Genomic DNA, 23,378 nt, shown 5'->3' on the forward strand with positions numbered 1-23,378 from the left:
TTTTGGATTCTTTCGGAAATGTAGCTGGGTAATTATGTCATTGGCATCGGTGAGCCACTGTCAATATGTGACATATTGAAATCGCGTTTGAATTTGCGCTTGTTTTTTGCTTTCACTTTGAGTGAACTGTGTATAGAGAGCGACAGTACTGATTGGTGAGTGATGATAATTTGCGCACCAATTCCTCTGACATCGTCTTATCAATCGTTAGCTTACTATGCAAACATGACAAGTGAAATCTCCCGCAGCAAGCTTAAACATATGAGAGGTTGATCGTGCAGAGAATCGCTGACTGTTATGTGTGTGTGTGTAAAAGCAGCAGGATATATATTTCAGTTCTGCTGAGCCAAATAAGACAGGTCAGGGTGAAGAAGTGACAGCCAAAGAAAAGTTTACCACAAAACAGAAAAGTTATGACAAATCAGACTATAAGGCAAAAAGAAAGTGCAGCTTTATGGTTTCATAGACAAAAGAATTTCTGTGGCTGCAATATGACGAGCTATATAACCGGGGCTGCACATAAGTGGTCCGCAGGTGCGCATTCGCTGTCAAAAAAAAAAAAAAAAAAACGCGCACAAGATATGAAGTTGCAACGCGTGTTTGCATACATAAGATTTTCTGGAGGAGGACAGACATTTGTTTAAAACTCTTAAAGATGTCAAAGAAGCTCCTTTAAGCAATTACTTTGGTGTTCCTCTACCTCCAAAGAAATGTCAGAAGGAGTCCGAACCACAAAAGAAGCACGTATTCTCGGAAAAGTGGTTGCAGGAGGTGAGCTGGCTTCAAACAAATGATGAACGCACAGAGATGTGGTGCGGAATGTGCCGTGAAAATCCCACTCTAGCGGACAAAAACAGTGCTTTTTATATGGACGCAAACGTGCGTTGCAACTTCTTATCTGGTGCGCGTCTTTTATTTTGACAGCGAATGCGCACATGCGGACCACTTATGTGCACCCGTGTAAATAACATAATGTTCTGCCGGGTGTGTTGTTGGTTTTCTCTCGATTTCTGAGTCGACAAGCGCCTTTGTTACTGGGACCAGTCATTTTAAGAAAGGCCCCATTAGAACCCATGAGAAATGCAAGAAATGCATTATTGCTCAGTCTGCAATATCTTTCCCAGAACAAACACCAATTGCAAATAACATACTAAAAATAAACCTGAAAAATCTGTTTAGAACAGCGTACTATGTTGCAAAGAGTGAACTACCACTGGCAAAATTTAGCAGTCTTTGCAAACTTCAAAAAGCAAATGGCCTAGATCTTGGTTCCACTTGTCTCTTACCCGTGACTTCAGCGGAAATTTCTTTTTTTTTTATTTATTTTTTTTTTTATTACTTTGATTTTTATTAGGTTATGTTAACATTGTGGACATACAATAAAGAAAATAACAAACAAACAAACATATAAACAAACATAGAGTCTGGAGTTTGCATATCTTTTTCCATTTATCACGTTGCAGAAAAAAAGAAAACCTATTATGTTATTTCATTTGTGTCACTTCTGAATGTTTTCCACTTCCTCCATAGTCTGTCGTATTTACCTCCCATCAGTCTAATGTTGAATGTTATTTTTTCCATCTCTGAGATATCCTCTACAATACTGATCCAATCCCGCTGAGTGGGAGGATCTGGGTGTAACCACTTCTTTGTAATTGCTTTTTTTGTTGCGGCCAGAATTATTTTGACTAAATACACGTCCTCTTTTTGTATGTGTTCTTTTATGTTTCCTAGATACATCACTTGGCAAGTATTTGGGAGTGTATAACTCAAAATATTATCCATATTCATTTTTAAGTCTTCTCAATACTTTTTAATTTTAATGCACTTCCAGAATACATGAGAATGATCCGCTTCTATTTCTCCACACAATCTCCAACAATTTTGTAAACTTGAGGTCAGTTTGCTTTTTATTTTAGGTGTAATGAAAAAACGTGTCAAATTTTTCCAACAAAATTCCCTCCACGACTGCGAATTAGTTGTACTGTGTTGCAATTCACACATATTGAGCCATTCTTTCTCTGTTATTTTTATGGTAAGTTCAACTTTCCATTTCTTTTTAATATAGAGTGTTGAATCCAGACTGATTCATGTCCTACACAGTTCTTACAAGTTCATAGAAATTTCTGTTCAATTAGAACCAAGTATTTGAGTTGATGATTGTAATTTTTATACAATGTTGTAATTTGTTTTTCAACAATTTTTTGATTAATGTTTTGTTTCCTTTACAATATTATACTTTAATGTATAATATTGTAAAGGAAACAAAACAGGAAACAAAACATCAATCAAAAAATTGCTCTCTTTTTTTATTCGGGCTACTTACATTTATTTTGGGCTACCAAAAACTGAAGAGTCCCTGCCCGAAGGGCTACCAGGGATTTTGAAATTTTGAGAGCCCTGAGATATATTTATTTTTTTAATTACTTTTGTTTCAGCAACATTAAATTTAAAAACTGTACTTTTGAGTTAAAATATATATTTATAATTTTAATAAATGACAAATTAAAAAGGCATGAACATTTTTTTTGTATCGAAAAAATATCGAACCGTGACACCAAAGTATCAAACCGAACCGAACCGTGAATTTTGTGTATCATGCACCCCTAATAGCTGCCACAGCATCCTGAAGCGACATGTCATCCCATCCCATCCTATTTGCTTTTAGTTGGACCATCATTTTTTTTTCAACAGGACAATGACCCCAAACAAACCTCAAGGCTGTGTAAGGGCTATTTGACCAACAAGGAGAGTGATGGAGTGCTGCACCAGATGGCATGGCCTCCACAGTCACCTGACTTAAACCCAGGCGAGATGGTTTGGGATGAGATGGACCGCAGAATGAAGCCAAAAGGGCCAACAAGTGCTCAGCATCTCTGGGAACATTTCAAGTGACTACCTCATGAAGCTCATCGAGAGAATGCCAAGAGTGTGCAAAGCAGTAATCAAAGCAAAGGGTGGCTGTTTTGAAGAATCATGACGAAACATATAAAAATGTTTTGAGCTATTTCACACTTTTTTGTTTATTACATAATTGCTTGTGTGTTCATTAACAGTTTCGATGGCTTCAGTGAGAATCTACAATGTAAACAGTCATGAGAATAAAGAAAAAACATTGAGAATGTGTCCAAACCTTTGACTGGTAGTGTATTTTTTATGTTCCTAGAATTAGAGAAATAAGGGGTGTCTATAGTTATATATTTATTTATTTATTTATTTAATGATTGAGTCTAAATCATATTGTATTAAGATACACACAGCATTGCTGACTTTGAATGCAATCTTCAAAAATTTTGATATATTTTATTTAATTTTGGGACTAATTCCACATTTACATTTAGAAAAACAAAACAATGAATAAACCCTTTTTACTTGTTTTTCATTTTCAATGTAACCTTAAAAGCACAAGCAGGTAAAATGTTATTAACTCAGTTACTTTTTATGTTTTGTTGGATGCTTTTTTTTTTTTTTGTCTTTTTCAAAAAAACAACAGCTTGAATGCCCAGTGGTTTTATTTCAATTAAAAAGAAGCACTTTATAAATTAGCAATTTTAATATGCGTATCCTTGCTCAGTGTCCAACATTTCAGGATTATAAACAGGAATCTGTCACAAAATTCTTTCTGCATGCGGAATGAGTATTTTATTTGTAACCAGTTTATAAAAATAAAATACAAAATAATTTGAAAACAAAAAGAAACAAAACACTGTACAAGGCATTGATATGATACAAATAATAGAATTAACATAAATAATTACAGGTATATACAATGCAAAACTCCCGCTTGTTACATTCTTTCCTTGAGACTGTACAGTTACATTTCAAAACAACGACATACATTACAACACAAAAATATCAACCATTGAAAAAATCCCAACAACTCAAGTGAAAATGACAGATGGGCAAATTAGCAAAAGTCACAATAAATAATTTCTGTCAAGTATTTATAAGTAATTCAATATCATGACATGAGAAGTGTACAAGTGCACACCAAAGCTTTTATTAGTTTCCATCTCACCTTTCAAAATAAAACAAAACAGCTGGCTTTATTGTGTTGGTCTGTGGCTCTGTGTAACCACAAAAAACCCCAACAAGCTACTATAAATATGACACTTTCTAATAGCGAGCCACTTTTAAAAGTGACAAAGAAAAATCTCATCTGGAAGGTAACACTAATCCTACGACTACACACCACTTGTGAGATAATAATATTAAAACCCATGATAAGAAATCTGATTATCTTTTAAAATCAGCAGCACACTGTTTAGTGTCTGTCCTTCCCTTTCATTGAAGCCCGTTAGGATATATGTCATATTTGTACGATAATGATATTATTTAAATACTACTTTCAATATTTTACAGGTATATATTAAAAGTCTGCACAACAGCGTTCTGAACTTCGAAGCCTTGAAAGAGGGGGAATTCAAAGACTGCTCGCTGGCGACGTATAAATTGCACAGCCATTTGAAAGCATACAGCTATCACACTGCAAACACACCTTGAATACGGCACCCTGAAATTCTCCAATTTCAACCAGTTGATCAGTAAATGGTCCACACATTCTCACAGTGGAGCGCTCCGGCTCTGACACAGAAGTCTGTCAGCACTGATTTCAGTGGCGAGGGTTTGCATGGTAGCACATGCCATTTATAGACCGTGAGATAATAGAGAGAGAGAGAGAGAGAGAGAAAGGCTTGGCTTGGCCTAATACTGGAATGATCTCCAACACAGACAAGGCTCAGTCATCCCTCGCTATGCACAGAGGGGCAGAGAAGAGACATTAAGGCGGCTGACTGACTGAACGATGTCTGCCTTCAGGATGAGTCATCATAGCTGCTCTGTGAGGCTAGCGTAGGTACCTGCGAAATCTACATGAGTCAGACGAAACAGCATTGTTTAATATCGACAAAAATAAGACGCTCTCATCTCAACTCAAACTGCAAAGTATATCAAAATATTTGGCGATGTGGTTTGTGACTGTGACTACCATCAGGCTTCAGCTCGTGAGTACAATGCAAGACTGTAAAATGCAGGAAAGTCTGTTCTCCTTTTATTTTTGCATGTCACTACAATTATATGCAATGATAGAATCATCCCAGGTCGGTGCAGAAAACTAACATCAGGTAAGAAAGCAAGTTTTTAATATGAGCCAGAGAAGATTTAGAGATTCACCTAACAGGAAATGGCCAATGTGGTAAATGCTATATAATGATGAGTGTTATGCGGCTTTTTACTCAGTAGTCGATTTGGGGGGTTTTCTCTGTTGAGCATGCAAAGAGAAGCACTGGAAGGAAGCTGAAGTTATTTTACAGTATCTTACAAGCAGAGGAGTGGGAATAGGTTGTGGAGGAGAGCTTCAGTAAGGAATCCTGACTAAAAACTGAACACAAACAACACTCTGGCTTCTTTACCTTGTGCACAGAACGTATACTGTATGTCGTTATATAAAAGACATTCTCCGGTGCGGGAGAAACGGGAACGGAAATAAAACATTCTCGCACGTGGAGGCATGGAGCATCGTTTTGGTGTGAGAAATATGTACATATGGCCTCCGTTTTCAATAACATTTGACAAAATTCTTTTTTTTTGAGGTCTGAAATTCACATTTGTTCAGAGTTTTATCTCAAACACTGGCCTGGTATGTAGACAGGACAGCTAATATTTCCTGTTACAAATAATAGCTACTTTGTCCTTAAGTAAACTGCTGCTCAAATTATGTTTGATTAACAAACATTTGTGTTGCTACCTTTTCTACATAAATGAATGAAAAGGGTTGTCTTATAACCGCTGGCACAAGTCTGTTTTTTTGGCTCTTGGTTTTTTTGTTGTTTTATCTTCCTCCGCTAATTACAAACACACCAAAGTGAATCTTCAAGCTGCCCGAAGTGCCAAGGCACGCGCTACGACGAACATCAGTGCACCTTGAGTCGTTTAAACTTACTACTGCTACTAAAACATCACAAGTCTAACCTCTAATTCCTTCATTCCAGTGTGACATTTCAGATTCCCTCTCAGCAACACAGTAGGCACAAAAAGGTGTGAGTCCTCACATGCTTTACATGACTGATTGTATAAAGGGTCGCTTTGAGCGATCCCCTCATTTTAAAAACGAATGCACGTGACACAAAAACCACACTTTAACGATCGCACGCGAGAGGATAGGAGTCGTAAGCATTGCTAAGCATCAAAATAAATATCTCAATAAATACACAAATTCTGCCTATTATGCATTCACATTTAGCAGAAAGAAAACGTTATACCCTGCCTGATCTGAGTTAGGCCCTCCGGCCAATAATTAAAGTTGCAAATCCCATCAGTATGATTCAAATGCATTAGTGCTGGGGATAAATAAGTTCTAATATATTGCGGTGCAGGACAAATCAAAGTTCAATAATCCGGAGACTTTTATATATGTGCCCACTGGTCCAACTAACTTCTGATTTATGTGTTACAGCGCTGCATGAACGGTTTAAACTACAGCATTGATTGTAAAAATGAAAAGAAGACCCTGACACAACATTGCCTGTTTGGTAAATTATCATAAAGGACGCACTCCACCAATTCAAATTCAGTCTGCTAGTCATGCATCGTCATTCAGCTTGTGAACAAGTATTTAATGTCCTCAGAGTTTTGGGAAAGGCAGCATTTTTGGGGGTTGGACTAAAATTTCTGGATATCTTGTGCCACAAAGATTTATAAAAGTCTTTTTTAAAATATGTTTTCCACGAGTCCGCCAGCCTTAGTGCAAAACTACAATCACTGGGGTGGTATTTAAAAGCTGGACACATACTGAATGACAAAGCCTATGCAAAAAACAGAAGGAGCGAAGAGAACACTGACAAACTGTGAGAGGAGTAAGGTTCAGACTATTTTACTGATTATACAGGAAGACTCACTGACTGATGTCTGTCCTATTACAACTTCTCTGCTATAGCAACTCAACCTGGTGGGGTCTATCTACTCAGTTTGCTGGAGCACTTGCTCTCTTTGCTGCAGCCTTTTCCTCTAGACAGGTGGAACGGGCTGGTGCGCGCCTGCCGACTACAGCATGTATCCTGGTGGTGGTGGTAGAAGCGGCGGGGAGGCGGCGAGCCGGAGAAGCTAGGGGGTGAGCGGCTGCGGCCAAAGCAGCCCCCTCCCCCGCCGCCACGGTGCTCGTGGCGAGAGGGCGAGGAGCTGACCGAGCGCTGCAGGGAGGAGGAACTGCGGGGGGAGGCGCTCGAGCTGCGGTGGTGGTGCGGAGAGCTCGTCAGGCTGCAGATGCCCATCCTGGAGCCCCCGTGCTGGGCAGAGGAGCGGTGGTGAAGGGGGGAGCCACGGGAGCCATGCATTAGCTGAGCAATACACGTCAGCAGTTCTGAGTCACTGGTGCTGCCAGCTCGGATGCGGTAACGTCTAAGCCTGAGTGAAACATGAAAAACAGCGAGTGATATTTTACAGCAAAGCTCAAATGGAGATAAATCAAGTTTCTTGGCATAAATTATTAAATTAAATAAATGAAAGAGAAAATATCTTTATAGTATCTTAATGAAAGTAAAAGATGCAAGGCAACAACTTACCTGCCCTCCACTGTGGGGCGACACGGTGGTTTTCCAGGAGGTGGACGTGGCATGAATTGAGCAGCCAGTTGCTCAGCAGAAGAAGCTGCCTGAACGGGACGAGGGATCCTGCTCTTGCGGGACAGCGGGCTAGAGGAGGAGGAGAGAGACGGAGCGTCGTCTCCCTGGCGGTCAGAACGGGAGCCCATAAGAGAGTCCTCATCCTGAGAGCGGTCAGAGGTGGAGGACAGTGGATCTCTAGTGAGGGAGGCTACCATTGGGCCACGCCTATCAGAGAGGGATGGCGAGGCAGTGGGTGAGGGGACCTGGCCTTGGTGGCTGGCTTTCTTCTGTAAGAGCTTTTCCTTGGCGGATCCTGGTGGAGGGAGCTCCAGGAGGGCCGAGGGCTCCAGCACAGGGATTCGACTTTGCCTGCGGCTAGGGTCTTTACGGGGGGCAGCCAGCGGGGTGGAGGAGGCTGGGCTAGTGATCTGTTCTGGGGTCAGGTTGACTTCTCTAGGGTCTTCCCCCTTCAACTGAGGCTCTGTGACACAGGGAGTGGGGATAGAGTCATTCTCATTGTCTTTAAGCTTGAGGAAAGTTCCAATACTTAAATCCCTTTGGTTGTTAACAGGAGGGGAAAGACGGCCATTGGCAAACAAGGGGCTGCGAGGAGAGCGATGGGAAGATGCCGAGCATGGAGGAGGCGAGCACGGTGAACGAGGGCAGCGCGGGGAAGACATGCGGCTTGGCACAGGGCTTTGAGCTTTGGTGCGGCTGTCTCCATTAACCAGCATCTCAGCCAGGGGGTCTACTGGTGACCCTGGATGGGAGGCCACATGGTCCTGCGGGGAGCTGATGTCCACTGTATGCTCCTGAACCTGCTGAGCTTCTGCTTCAGCTTCGCCATGCCTCTCCAGCAGGAGACACTGTGGAGCACTGTCTGAGCCTGACTGGGAGGAAAGCCCAGAAGGACGCTGAGCCGTCAACTGGAGTGGGGAGGGAAGAGGTGGAGACATGGGAGGGAAGAGAAAAAGACACAGGTATTATTTAAGAAAAAGAAAAGACTAAAAAAATGGCAGTAATATTCTAAATTGTCAAAGGTCTGTTGCTGATAGACTACAACATGGCGAGTTGTGCTGTAGATCTGCAGCAAGAGCCTGTTGCAGATGTGTGAACACTGAACAATTTTACAAAATGTGGTAATAAATGGTGATTAGTTTGGCAACAGCATGCAATACCATAGCTACCATTATCAGACCGAAACACACAAGTGCTATGGCAGTGTCAGTCAAGCTGTGAGTACTAAACCAGCAAGTAGGACAGGAAACGTTCACGCAACTTCGCAGGGGGCTTCAGCGAAGAGAGGGTGAGGAACAAATACAGGGAGAGAGAGAGAAAGAGAAAGATAGAGAGGACAAAGACGATCTGAAACAAAAGAGACCATGCAACCTGTAGTCATGACTCGACATTCCAAACACACATGCCACAATCAGACAAACACACAAACCCTATCCAGATCACAAGAACACATGTCCAGACACAAGGACACATCTGACCCATGCTCTGTCTGGCCTGCACAATGCCCCTTATGGTTTCTGGAGAGAGCTGCCTGACAGCAACACAATAAGCAAGCCAAATGAAGAAAAGAAACCAAAACCAGCAACTTAAATGAAAACAAAAAAAGAACAAAAATGTTGACAGCGGGTGTAATGCTACTGATGTAGAGGGAACTGAATGGAGGTCTCTTTTTACAGGACTGTGATGGGCTCATCACCTGCTGAAGCTGGGCACGGGTGATGCGAATGACTGAGGGAAACTTGGTGTTGGCAGCACCCGCAGGGATGGCTGGCAATTTCCTGCGACTGGGTGAGCAGGTGCTGGGGGTGGGGTTTGGTGGCAGAGGTAGGGAGGCGTGGTAGGAGGAGGAAGAGGAGGGGCGTTCTTGCGGCTGCTGGTCGGCGGACTGGCTGCGCCTCAGGGCCGGCAGCTGACGTTGGTGCAGTGGGTCCGACAAGGTGGTCAGGAGGGTGTGAGGACTGGGAGAGCGCAGAGGGATGGGGCTGGATGTCCGGACCGCAACCTCCTCGGGCAGAGATGGAGGAGAGGTAGGGAGCTAAGAGATGGGAGGGAAAGAAGTGGGAGGTGGAGAGAGGAGGGGTTGTGAGATTTGTGAGGGACTGAGGAAGTATAGTGGAAGTACTGTGAGGTGGGACAAGCAGGCTGCGCTAGCGGGGAGCAGGATGCAGAGCTTTAAGTGATGAAGGGATCAATTAAAGAAGTTCTAAAATTTTTGCATACACTGGTGAAGAAAGATGGAGACCAGTCAGAGAGTTTTTGTTATGGCAGTTTATGTTTGCAATCTGGATATAGAAGTTCGGACTGCAGAGGAAGTCAGGGGATAGACAACAGGTCTGTTCTCTTACATGTTAAAATCAGTCAAAGTTAAGCTCAGAGACAGAGCAGCAATATGGAAATGGAAGATATAGACTACTGGGATGTTATGAATAGGTAAGTAGCAAGAAAGTAGTTTAAGGTAAGCAAATCAAAACATATTTTGGAAATAAAAAGTTTGATTTGAGAAGCAAAAAAGGAAAAAAGCAACCACTTAACCCAAATGCCTGCAAATAAATAATTAGATTGATTACAAATTAAAGTAAATCAAAGCCATAAGACCTCTTTCTCCCATGCTGTGATCTGATAAAAAGCTCTGAGTTGTGTCACAACTATCTTTTTCTAACAAATACACACAAGTGAAGAAGCGAGCAGACATAAAGCAGTAACATTTAGCTTCAAACCACAGCAAGATGCAGCTGGTGACACTCTGTTGAATGATATTAGCATTTACGTTCTATACCTAGAACTCTGACTCTGTGCAGCTTTTTAACCTTGTAAAATGCTGACTATAGTCAGGATTATGTATGCCATGTTATGATATGGTATTCAAATGAAAGTGCTTACCTGTGTGAGGACTCCTTCAGCCAGAGCTTCAGCCGGGCTGGTTGGAGTGATTGGGGGCAAGGGCCCTGCGGGGCCCACACTAAGCTCCAACTTGTCCATTTTTACACTTCCTTTGGAAGAGGCCGTGCTTTCTTGTTTGGCTTTCCCCGATCTAGGGCTCTGGCTGCCCTTTTCCCATCCAGGATCCTGTCCATCTGGTTGTAGCACCTCTGGCTCCTCATCCTCCTCCGAAGGGCTGGTGGTAGCCTTGACTCCTGGGGACCCACTGGGTCGCTCCACCATTACCCACTCCCTTGAGTCAAAGTCCTGCCTCCCAGAGCTCAAATTGAGGGCCACAAATCCCCCACTGCTGGCTGCCCCCTCTCCCTGCTCTAACGATCCAGGGGAAGCTGGCTTAGGAGAACCACCACCGGATAGGAACTCTTCATCATAGTGCCAAACCCTATCAGGACGCTCCCCGGCAATTACAGTTTGAGCCTGAGTTACTGGGATGATAGCAGCTCTGTCAGATTCCTTCTCCTGTTGTTGAGTGCCTAGCTGCTGCTTTGCTGAACTGAACATATACAAGACAAATGCAAACAATCAACCTTCTGGTCTACCTAAAGGTGAATTTAGATAAGAAAGTAAGTATTACCGTGCAGTACAAGTATTGGTTGCTTAGTAGACTTACCAGGCATCCACGAAGCGCTCTGGGCTGGGCTTGGACTCCAGGCCAAACCTCCTCTCCAGCTCGAAGCTGTGGATGTTGCGGAGCTTCCTGAGCAGAGGGCCATCACGGTCTGAAGCCACCACCTCAGAGTGCAGTTTGACAGGGGAACCCAGGCTTGGACCAGCATAGGGGCTCTGGTGCCCTTGGTTGCCCTGGTTGTTGCAGTGTTCCTCCTCCGCTGCCGTCTGTGGGAGACAGTGTTTTTTTGTTTTGTTTTTTAAAAAGTAACTTAAATGCCAAAGAAGCAGGTGAAGTTCATTTCTTATATTTTCTTTGAATTCCCTGTGGCTTTTACCTTCCAGACAGCTGTCCTGATGCGGTTACGGTTGCGATCCAGCTCCTCCCAAACGTCAGTCTCCTGGTTCCGGTGCGGGTGGAGCGGAGAGCCCGGCAGACGCTCTGGAGCAGGGTTGTTCTCCACGTCGCTGAGCTGCTCATCCTGCAGAACCTCATCTGTATTTTCTCTCAGCAGATCGCCAGGGATCAGGGACGCATTTGCCATACTGTAACAAGAAAAGGTGCACACACTTTCAATGTCTCTGAAGATATATATATATATATTTTTTTTTTAAATGGACCCAAGAGAAATTTCAGCCATACATGAAGTTACTGAAAATAGACACCATAAAACATGCTTCTGTACTTATACATGTATATATTTCAAACATACCCCATGTGTGCTGGAGTGAGGCGAGTGTGATGTTGAGGTGTCGTGGTACTGGCACTAATCGTCAGCGTGCCATCAGTAGTGGTCCGCTCCCAGTCATAGGGGTCATTTTCCACGACATTGTAGGTTTTCATACTATTGTCAAACACTGACATCAACAGCTGCAACAACACAAAAATATATAATCATCAATTCATCATGATAGAAGCAGAAAATATACATGCACTCCAAAACCTGAGCGATTTGCTCAGGTTATGATACAGGAAAACCTTCCCTCTTTATTGAATGTAAATCATACCTGGTAGTCAGGTTTGGTAAAGTAGTCAAGGCTGGAGATGTGATCCAAGAACACACCAAACTCTGCCGGTAGATGTTTGAGCATCAGACGATGATCATAAGTCTCTTTCAGCTTTCCCACATGTTCCTAAAATACACAAACGCACATCAATTATATGTCATCATTTGGAGCCACCAGGACAGAGCTCATTTTTTTCAGTGCCCTCACTTTATCCTTGATCTTCCTCCACGGCAACTGACCGACCAAGAACTCCACCAACATGTAGAAGAGAGACCACAGGTCATCGTGACGTCCCATCTCCTGCAGAATGAAAACAACTCTGAGTTAACAGGATTGGATAATGTTTGACTGTCAAAAAAGAAAAGAAGAGGAAGACACATGCAGGACAGCATCACAGATGAAACAAAACCTCTATCGCATACTTGGCAGATACTGACCTTATTCTTGTGCGCATTGACAGATGCATATCGCACTGTTCCCCTAAACCCTGCGACTGGACGGGGCTGACAAATAAAGACAGGCATAGTCATTAAATGGTGAGGCTGATGATATCTAACATGTTTATGGTTAGTTTCAAACAAGATTTTTAGACATAAACTTTTAATTTGCTTCCTGTTACAAACAGAGATTTGGAGAACAAGATAAGAATTGGTTTGAATTTCAAAACTCTACACGAAACTACAAAAGTATCTGTCTTTATAGCTGCAAAACATGCATTATATTCAAAAGTTACTTGTTAACTTTGTCTCCATTGTGGATTTACAACAGACCAAAACAATAAGCTACACAAAAACTCAGTAAACAGAGCAGAACCTTTATCAGTGGAAAGGTCCCTGTTCTTAAATGTGCAAGTTAAAATAGAGCTAAAATAGGACTTTCATATAGTTCCACTCCTCAGTTTAAAAGCTAGATGTCACTAAATCCTACATACTGCTCCTTCAGATTCAGTATATAAGCCATAACAGAGAATGCACTTACAGGTCGGACCTCCTGGCAAGAGTTGGTGAACTGGCGAGCTAAACCAAAGTCCAGCATGTAGCAGGTACGACAGGTGCTGGGGAAGCGACCCATGGCAAAATTGGACTGTAGCAGAAACAGGAAGTTGAAAAAGAGTGAAATCTATGTGCAATAAAATGTCATTTCTATTTACAGTATATCCATATATGAATAAGAAATGTCTTCCAGTAAGGGAATATAATTTAAGACAGCACCTCAGAAGATAAACAATATTTACATTTTGTTAGTTTTAGGAATCTAGCAAACACTGACGCTGAGCCGACTTACTGCAAGCAAAAAGCAAACTACTGAATCAGCAGCAATGTTAGCAGCCAGTTACAAAAAAATGATGTCAGTGGCAGAGTCCAATGCTGACAATAGAAATAAAAATATGACTATATTTATATTACTTATCTGCCTTGAATATACTGTAGGGACATATGTGCAATCAAAGAATGTCCTGCACCCAACTCCCTGCTACACACCGGTTTGATGTCACGATGCAGGAAGCCAACAGAGTGGATGCTCTCTATAGCTTCCAGGATCTGGCGCCCCAGACGGAGGGTGGTGCTGATGCTGAATGTTCCTCGAGGCATACTTCTCCTCAAATCGGCCAGGTTTCGACCCTAAAGGGCCACGCAAGCAAGTTATTAGTATAGAGGCAGTTGTCTGATAAATCTCCCCATTGCACCTGGCTTTTAATGAACAACAAGTCAATCAATCAAATCATCCATCCATCCATCCATCCATCCATCCATCGTGCTCTAAACAAAGTGAACAGTGTTTGAAAAATGATGAAACAAAAGAACAAAGTATTTAAAGATACATACACATCAAAGGCTTTACTGTTTGAAATGTTTGGCCTGGGCGATAGACAGATGTGTTCAGCGGGCAGGAAACAAGCCAAAAGTGAGGTACAACATGAACTGAGCTGCACACAACAGTTTAAACACATGGTGTGGTCGGGAGCCAGTGCGGTGCAGTAAAATTTGACATTCCTGTGGGAATGGTTGCACAAATTACAACCAGATCACACGTTCATAACACCCCAAGGCCAACTACTATCCAATTCAAGTAGGATGCATTTATAATTTCTGATCATGTCTTGGGTAACACAGCCTCATGTGGTCGATGGAAAACGAATCTTATACCTGCAATTCACAGCATGTGATGCAGTCTATCAATAGCCTGCAGCTTGAGTTTGCTTCTGCCTGATATTCTGCAAAATGCTACATGCATTTAAAGTGGAAACAGTTACTGTTCTTTTGGCCATATTTGTTGTTTTTTTTGGTTTTTTGTATATACTGTAGGTTAGCTGCTGAATTATTTACATGCAGCAGTATTTTTTAGAAATTTCTAAAATGTTTATTTGCTTTGGTTTCATGTAACCATCTTCTATATAACAGTAACTTTGAGTAAGAGCTCACCATGATTTCTCCAAGTCAACAGCCCAAAGTCCAATCAAGGCCAGGGTAAATAATCAAAATGGTCAAACATTGCACATATTGACTGAATGGTGGCTATGACCACAAGACACAGTTACAGCATGACTGGAAATACGCTGAATAGAAACAAGCTAGTGATCAAAGCAGAATAGGTGCTATGAGGATGTTTAATAGCTGAATTATAAGTTTTTTTTCTTATTAATTTAGTTTTCCCTTTGTTTGCGTTGTTATTCTTGCTCTTTGCATGGTTGTGCTTTGTTTGTTTTTTTTAATTTCCCAAATAATCACTGAGTAAAATGTCTAAAAGTTCACTCAAATAAATTCTAGAGCTTTAACTTAGCTTGACTCTGTGATTTTAAAATGCTTTGTACAGCCAGTAATCCAATTCCCACATTTTTTTACATTTCCAAATATATGAAACACAGAAAGGCAAAAAATCTTTATTGCACAAACTGAAATTAGCAAATGTTTGACACTTCCTTGGTGAGTGATTTAGTTGACTCTTAAAGAAGCTTCATTTAGAGTCTTTTTAGAGACGAGTCTTTTCCTTTGGGACTAACCTGAAGCTCCATCACCACGTAGTTAAAACGGTCATTACGGCCGCATCCCACAAAGCGACACACGTGGTCTTTACCTAAGAGGAAAAAGGACAAGAGAGTTTCAGGATCCTTCCTCTCACCTTACACGTGCTGTATTATTTGAGGGCTGGTTGTATGAATCATAATGATGTGTGCGCCCATACTTAGTCGCCCTACCGTATCCAATGTCCGTGCCCTCTCATCAGCAGCTTCACTGTATTATTTCCCTGCTGATTTATGGGATATAGCACATGACACCAGGTCTAGACATGTGTGCATGGATGCCTTGAGCATTTGTGTGTGTGTTTATGCATGGGAAGGACATTGCTGCACCGGCAGGTTGGCTGCAGCCACACCCCAAAGCCCTTCAGCTAGCAGCGTCTCCATGCATAGTTAGTGACAAGACCTTCGTGCTAAAAATGCTACTATTTAGATCATTTGTTATTACAAAATTGTTATTTAAGGGTAAAAATACATCAAAGTTGAAAGTGGGTTATATTTGACTCCATTATGCTTTATATATCTGCTGGTTGATATTTACTCTCTACAGCTGGGCGGGTCAGCAATGGTTGGGGGGCTGGAATTGAGCCCATCTCAAATTATATGCTGGTTCCCTCAGGAAGCAACAGGACCACGATGCTCCAGGCCAAAGCCATTAGACAGCAAACATGATCCCAGCCCATTGATTTTCTTCTTGGGAGGGGGGAGGTAAAAAAGCATTGTGGGTAAAAGGGAGAAGGAAGGACCTTTTTTCTTTTATAAAAGAAAGAGAAATGGAAGTAACACAGTCCCCCTAAAGGATCTAACTTTATGTTAACCCTGGGAGTGTCCAGGCACAGACAATCGTACACTTGCTGTGTTGTTTCTGTTAAAAAGCAGGACCACCACAGATGTTTTTTCCACAGCATGGACTGAGGCAAATTGTGCTGAACCCTGGGCCAAACTGTTTTCAGATCTATATCTATTCTCAGAGGGAGAGTTTATTCTACCCTGCTACTGATGCTAACAAGTGATACCAGCATTTTCTCCTAGGAGGAGATTTTTGGAAGGAAACATGCTAAGGATAGACAGTGTGAATGCTTTTTCTTCTCTTAAACATTTGCTGGATGATAACAATAAATACTCCGCACGTGTGAGACGATCGGCCAGTACCAATAAGTGATATCAGTGAATCCATTTGCACTCACCCTGGAGCTTCTTGAGCACCGCGACCTCCATCTTCAGCACCTGTTTGGGCTGCTGGGCCGACTCCACCTTCAGTGCCACGCTGACCCGCGTCATCAGGTCCGTCGCCTCGTAGATCTCCCCAAACCCACCACCCCCGATCTTCTTCACCTGGAATAAAGATGATGGCACATATGATATATAAAAATACTACTTCTACAGAGTAAAAGTAAGAGGTGAAGATCATTTCAGGCTCCACAGAGTTTATGACAATTAGGTGTTTTGTCAACTAGAAGAATACTACAATGGCACATGAGCCCACAAACTGTATGCAAAAGACAGATGTAGCCTTTGGGTCTGTAAAGGGCCTTAAACCTGTGCTTTTTCTGATGGTGAGCAGGGGGTTATTCCACTTTAAAACCAACCTCCTTGCGATTTAATAGTATTTATTATCCTTTCTGTGGCGTGATATAATTGCGATTTGGTTTGATCCTTAGTTGGAGATTTTTTGTTCTTATTTGAATGTATAGAATTGAATTAATTGAATTGAATAGTTTTTTCTTTAAAAAAAAACGATTCTGATTAAAACTGCTGGCAAATGGGAAATTTCCTTCCTGGTTAACCAGCAGGAATTTATATGACTCAGTTTATAGTTCACCTATACTTGTGCATAGCATCATCCTTATTTCATTCTTTTAGCTGCTTCTCAACTACCAGTAGTATTCAAGCTCATCTTGTATCTCAACTACTACAGCTTTAATTTCCCCTAAGCTCTGATGTGCCCTTCACTGTCCTCCATGCTCGCACAGAGTTTTCTGTCGCACTTGGAGCTAAAGTTGTGGGATTAGCTGCAGCATTCTTATGTAACTCCTTAGATGACAGGAAGTGGAGCCAGTTAGGAATAACAGCCTCACATGGAGCCCAGGCTGGCACAGCAGTGAGAGACATGGGCCTTTGGGGAGCACTGCTGCTGCTGCCTATAGCACAATGCACTGCCACAAATAGCTATACAGGCTATTTTTGGATCACCCGTACTGCAGCAGCAGAACCTGGACAGAGAGACATGACCCCAAACTGTCGAAAACACAGGTGAGACACTTAAAAAGAAAGCGGTGGTGCTCATAGGCAGGGGAAGCATTGTTTGAGGAACAAAGAAATCCTGTTTGTAGAACAGAGGGTGACCTCGGGACAGGCAGTGATGGGGCTGCACAAACACGCTGCCTATTGTAGCTGGAAAACACGGCGCTTACCACTTTCCATCGTTCCTTGACCAGGGAGAGCACGCTCAAGATGTCAGTTTGCTCTGCTCCCCCACTCATCCCGTCAGCAAATCTAGGGACGCTGCCCTCACTGCTTCCCCCACGACCAGCAGCCTCACACTGGGCAGAGCATTTGGGATCTGATGAAGAACCCTACGGAAGTCCAAGAGAGAAACAAAGCAGTCAGAAGCGGAAGGAGGAAATCAGCTGTAATCTGGTTACATTTGACCAAGCTGCACTTTAGCATCTCAGGCTAACATCCAGCGGGTTTTACGGCATTAAAAACACTACAGAAAGCATGCATGCCGCTCAGTTGAGAGTCCGACCGTTGCCTCAATAGCTGAAGCTTTCTGATACGTGACCATTGCAGCAGCTGCCACACCTGCTGCCAGCAGCTGTCCTTCTAGACAAGCTCACCCAACAAACTCACAGGCAAAACTATTACATTACAAAGAGGTTTCATCATCTTAGTATCATTTTCCCTCTTCTGTGTATGAAAGCCAAGCAGCAGATCTTATGAGTGTATTATCAGATGTAATGAGTCTGTTTAATTTCCTTAATTTAAATCGACTCAGTAGTGAACTGATTAAAAACAAACCACACAAAAATTCACATTTTTATAAATAACTGAATTTACACAAAGCACCAACTATTCTTAGAAATTACATATTCATTCATTTCATTTTGAAAGACAGTTTTAAGTTTATTTCTAATTCCACACACAAATGAAATATGGATATCTGCAGTCGTTATTTCTATTCTGTTCATTTATATCACGAGAAATTGAATGATTAAAAAAACAAAATCAAGTGACAAACCAAAAATGTGTAGGTTGAAGCTACAGCTTACATAATACCTACGCCTGATACAAAAGAAAGAAAAATTGGCATCAACTGGGAAATTGAATGAAGATAAAAGAAAGAAAAGATGGACGATTCATGTCAAATCCAGCTGTAGATGAACTCTTTTTATCACATTTATCACAATACTGAATCATTCTGTAATAATTCTAACTTACAGTTCATATTAAATAAAGTTAGTTGTGTCAGTATTACTACATACACACGGTAATCATTTGTTAATAAAACATTTTTGGACTAGATGTCTAAAAAGCACCATGCTGGAGGATAAACTCCTTCCAGAGGAGCCAAGTTGAAGGCTTCTAATGCATTAATAGAAAAATTATTAATAAACTTAATAATAATTTATAGAATCTCTATAAAATACAACCTGTTAAAAAGTATTACTGATCATTTAATTAGGCTGACATGATGTGGCCAAACTCCTTTAGCACACATCAACTTTAAAATGGAATTTCCTTTTGAAAAACCGAGTCCATGTTCCTGCATTATACAACATCCGTGTCGCAGATAAACATTCCTCCGGAGAGGACTCGCTAGATACTTCCTTTAGTCCGCCTTCAAACACTCACTTACAGCAAGCCCGACTTTGATTCATCATTCTGTACACGGCGCCCGAGCATCTACGGTTACGCAACGAGCCTTCAAAACACTATTTGGTTACAGGGCATGATCCCGGCATCAAGGAGGGAATCAATCCCATCATGCAGCATGCTAGTGAGGCTGGGAAGAGGGAGAAGTGTGGTTAGAGTAGATAACAGTGAAGTGATGAGCATGAAATGTGACCCAAGGTTAAGGCTCAGGAGTAAGGTGGTCTTTGTTGAAGCTACACAGATCCAACGACACAACTGGACCAAACAAATCCCTTTTAATGACTCGCAATTACTGTAATGGACTTACATTACACTAACACTACAGTCTATTTTAAAATGTTTACCTTCACGGGACAAAAGGGGCTTGATTATGACCCCAGCTGCATATTTATATATGCTTCCTACTATGAATGTGTCTACATCTCCTACAGCTTTTCAGTTTTTTTGTTTTACATGAATTGGTGTAGCGAGGATAATAATAAGCTAATTTATGCTTTATTTATAGGCGGTTAAACATATCAAACATGTAACAAATGGCATGCATAGAGCTTTATAACACTGCATATATTCAGTATATATGCTCTGATTTAGTTTAAAAGGCCCACTAATCTCTACACTGTACTGTTTTGGTATGAACTAGGATGTAGCACAGTTTTACTGCTGAAGAAGGCTTGAGGCTAACCCTAACCCTTACCTTTTATTGTGTAAAAATGACTGAAAACCATATTTAATGATATTAAAACATTTTAGATTGTCGAACTATACTAGAGTATGCTCTACAGGAGTGCCACTCATTCTGTTGTCAGCAGGCTTGGATTAACAGAGATCACGGTCACCATTTCACATGCTAGAATTTTCCAATTACTATACCAAACACAGCAGAGTGAGTGCTGACATTCATTCACCATTAGTTCTTTTAAGCATTGGGTCATTCACTCTTCTTCTTTCAGCTGCTCCCTTGGGGGCTCGCCACAGTGAATCTTCTGCCTCCATCTCACCCATGATCCCTAACATCCTCTTCCGTCACACCTACCCTCTACGTGTCCTCTGTCACTACATCCATGAAGCTGCTCTGTGATGTTTCTCTTTTACACCTCCCTTGCACCTGCATCAACATCCTTTGCCCAGAATATCTGCTATCCCTCCTCTGCACATGTCAGCCTTGCCTCTCTAACTTTATCTACAAACTGTTCAACCTGAGCTCTCCCTCTCATGTACTCATTTCTAATCTTGTTCATTTTGGTCACTCCCATTTAAAATCTTAGCATTTTCAGTTCTGACAGCTCCAGCTTGGCTTCCTGTCTTTTTGGTAGTGTCACCAACTCCAAACCATACGTCATAGCAGGTCTCACTACCATCTTGTAAACCTTTCCTTTTCACATCCTACTGTCACAAATCGCCTCTGACTCTCCAACCCACTCCACGCTGCCTTGCACTCTTTTCTTCATTCTCCATTGCTTTGAAAGATTGACCCCAGGTATTTAAAATCAACCACCTTCATTACCTCCGCTCCCCCCAGCTTCACTGTTACACCTGTCTCTCTCTAACTCCTCTTCTCTCCTGAGCATACCTCCTGAATCTTTTATCTTGCTTTGGTTCAAGAGAATCAAAAGTAAATCAAAAGAGGAAATATTTTTAATTCACACCGGCTAAACTTCTATAAAAGTATTTTTCTTGGTAAATTAGCGATGAACACAGCAAGTCTTTGAGCCAACTGTAAATTCTCAACGTTGAGCTAATTGCTGCTTATGCAAAATCACAAAGCATGCCATCAAACGTGCGGCACAAAAATGCTCATATCCTCAAGGGATGGGCAACTTTCTCTGTGATTGAATAACTAGTGCTCTGAGTGAGAACTTCAAGGTCATCCCATGTTCCTGTGCTTTCCTTCAGGATGTTTTTTCCTCAGGGTCACACCTGGGTATCACATATAAGAGGCTGTAGCAGATAATTTGCTTACAATTAGTCAGAAGTTGGAGGTTGTTATTTCATGCAAATAGGGTGTGGGGAAATAAAGTTTTAAATAGTGGCTTCATCTGAGGCCATCTTTGACCCACAAACACACCAGCATTCATTCAAACATAAGCTTGTACACATATTGCACAAATCAACACACCTGCACAAGCCAGCCCGGCTGCCTCACGCTGTGACTAATCTAACGCCTTACAGAGGGGGCACGGTTCCGCTCCTCCTCCTCCTCCTCCTCCTCCATACCAGACACCGCCAATGACGAGAGAGAAAACAACAAGCCCACCAGAAGCAGCCTTTGGACCCCAAAATTAAAAGCCGCGTATGACAGCCAGCTCCTGCCTCATAATGCATCCCGCTTCCTGACCCCAGCATCTCCATGGCGACGATGGTGCAGTGCCATTTTCATTTGCTGACTGCAGCTGGTCATCGCCTCTGCCCTTTAGGTCTGCTGGAAGCTGCAAGTTTACAGCTACAAAAAGCATCATGAAATGTCAATGAGTGATTCTGCCGCAGAGTAGCTCTCCTTGAGAGTGAATATGAATGTGATTTGATGGTGAATATTCACAAAAACAACAACAACAAATCAGACCTGACCCTGAAAGCTTGCTATGCATACATGCGTATAAGCCTGGATCCAACGAGAATATCTTCTGCCTAATCCAAGAGTGGCCTGGTTCAGTGGTAGGACGGAGAGACTGCTGCTGGATGAAAATTAATGTCTGGACTGACTTCTCTCCAGAACGATGGGTTCTATCAAGAGGAGACTGGGAAGCTGGGAAAGATGGGACCAGAAAGTGTGTTTATATAGGGAATCAAAGATGCATTCACGTAAAGAGCTACACTTGCCTCCAGTGCATCTTTTTGATCATTGTTAGTGCATACCACAGTGACCAAGCAAATACAGAGAGGCCTTCTGTATCGTATTCAACGGGATGTGTCGATAACAAGCTACAGCCGAGTCCCAGCAAAGGTGTCACGCCGCTCTGCAAAATGAAACCCCTTCTCTTGCCTGCATTGACTGACCCCGGCTTTGCTGTGGAGAGCTGTTGCATAGCGATTTGGTTGCCACAGCAGATTTACTCAGGCGCGTCCACGCACATTGGCCACCCGCAGGCCACGCAAGCCCATCCTGCCTGACTTTAAGCGCTGACAACATGCAGGTTAACAAACCGAACGCATGTACGCAGCTGCCGCCGACAAACATGGGGGTGTTAAGAGTGGTGGAAAAAAAGAGGAGGCACTGAATCATCTGGATCCTTACCTCGGGTCTGAGCTGCCAGCCCTTGTTCCAAAGAAGAGCCGGGTGTGGTTACGAAAAATCCTTTTGGTTTGGGGGCGGCGGGGACGACAACGAGCGGAATCCCATAGCGAGCGAAGCGTCCATAGGCGGAGGTGGTGGTGGAGTTGTCGGTGACTGGAAATAAAATAAAAGAGCGAATGGAGGAGCGAAGGAAATATGTCTGAGTGTGATCGTCCGTTTTCTCCTTCTGCCTGTCACCTCAGCATCTTTATCTGTCGCTGCGGATCCGTGACGTGACAACTCTGATGATCAGCAGCCTTCCTGCGCGCGCGGCCCCGATTCGATCGCCCCTCGCAACAGCACGGCCACGCGCGCGAGGGGGCCCTCTTTAAAGCTCGTCTCCGCGGTTTAGCGTTGCGCGCACGCGCAGTACACAGTCACCGCGTCTGCGTTTGTTTTCCCAGCCCAAAGCGTATGCGGTGTGTCATCGTATATGGACGTACAAAGGAGATATGAGAAAATGATGTTAGAGGATAATATGAAGGATACAATCGGTTTGGTTTGGAACGCGGCCACAAAAGACGGTTTTTTGTCAATAACACTAGGGGGCGGCATTAAGCAAAAGACGCCATTGCTATACAAACAACAAGACTCAGTGATGAAAAGTGTATTTTACAATACAAAACATACGATACACGGTTTTTATTTAAGTGGAACAGAAAAAAATGCGACAGCAAAGATATTGTCAAAAAATGTTGCATTTACATGTAGTGATTACGTGATTTTCTTGTAGTTCAATGATGTAAAGAAAGGAAAGATGATATAGTAAAACAATTGTAATGGAGTTGGGGTAAATAAGTTACCTCAAAACTCTGCTTTCGGTCATGTGAAATAGAAAGTTTAAACAGGACTGCATAGAGTTCTGTGAAAAGCCAAGTGCACACAAAATACTTCTAATTAAAGAGGGCAAGTAATAGCAAGGTGTTGCTAATCAAATGATCATCAGCAAGTGTGAGCATCTCTATAAAAGCAGAGGTTTTGGCATTTTGCTGGTCCGCAGGACTCAGATGTGTGTTATTACAATGCTACACAGTGTGAT

At 42.3% G+C, this 23,378-nt stretch overlaps 1 protein-coding gene across 2 annotated transcripts; it reads right to left on the reverse strand.

The window, feature by feature from the left end:
* Positions 1-3,480: 3,480 nt before the first annotated feature.
* On the reverse strand, positions 3,481-22,621 carry ttbk2a (tau tubulin kinase 2a). 2 transcript variants are annotated; one of them, XM_040041247.1, is made up of 16 exons: positions 22,301-22,621; positions 17,607-17,768; positions 16,380-16,527; positions 15,175-15,248; positions 13,655-13,795; positions 13,152-13,256; positions 12,611-12,676; positions 12,381-12,473; positions 12,174-12,299; positions 11,879-12,036; positions 11,504-11,711; positions 11,170-11,393; positions 10,500-11,052; positions 9,316-9,654; positions 7,560-8,527; positions 3,481-7,401 (listed from the first exon to the last, which is right to left on the reverse strand). In XM_040041247.1, exons 2-16 carry the CDS (start codon positions 17,673-17,675, stop codon positions 6,954-6,956), a joined length of 3,720 nt encoding a protein of 1,239 aa, XP_039897181.1. In that variant the 5' UTR covers positions 17,676-17,768; positions 22,301-22,621; the 3' UTR covers positions 3,481-6,953. The 2 variants fall into 2 exon arrangements, with proteins under 2 accessions (XP_039897181.1, XP_039897182.1); XM_040041248.1 differs by lacking the exon at positions 9,316-9,654 and having other exon boundaries at positions 22,301-22,620.
* Positions 22,622-23,378: the final 757 nt, after the last annotated feature.

This window comes from Simochromis diagramma, unplaced genomic scaffold (assembly GCF_900408965.1).
Source record: "Simochromis diagramma unplaced genomic scaffold, fSimDia1.1 OVJJ01000304.1, whole genome shotgun sequence".
In the NCBI taxonomy this organism is placed as follows: domain Eukaryota; kingdom Metazoa; phylum Chordata; class Actinopteri; order Cichliformes; family Cichlidae; genus Simochromis; species Simochromis diagramma.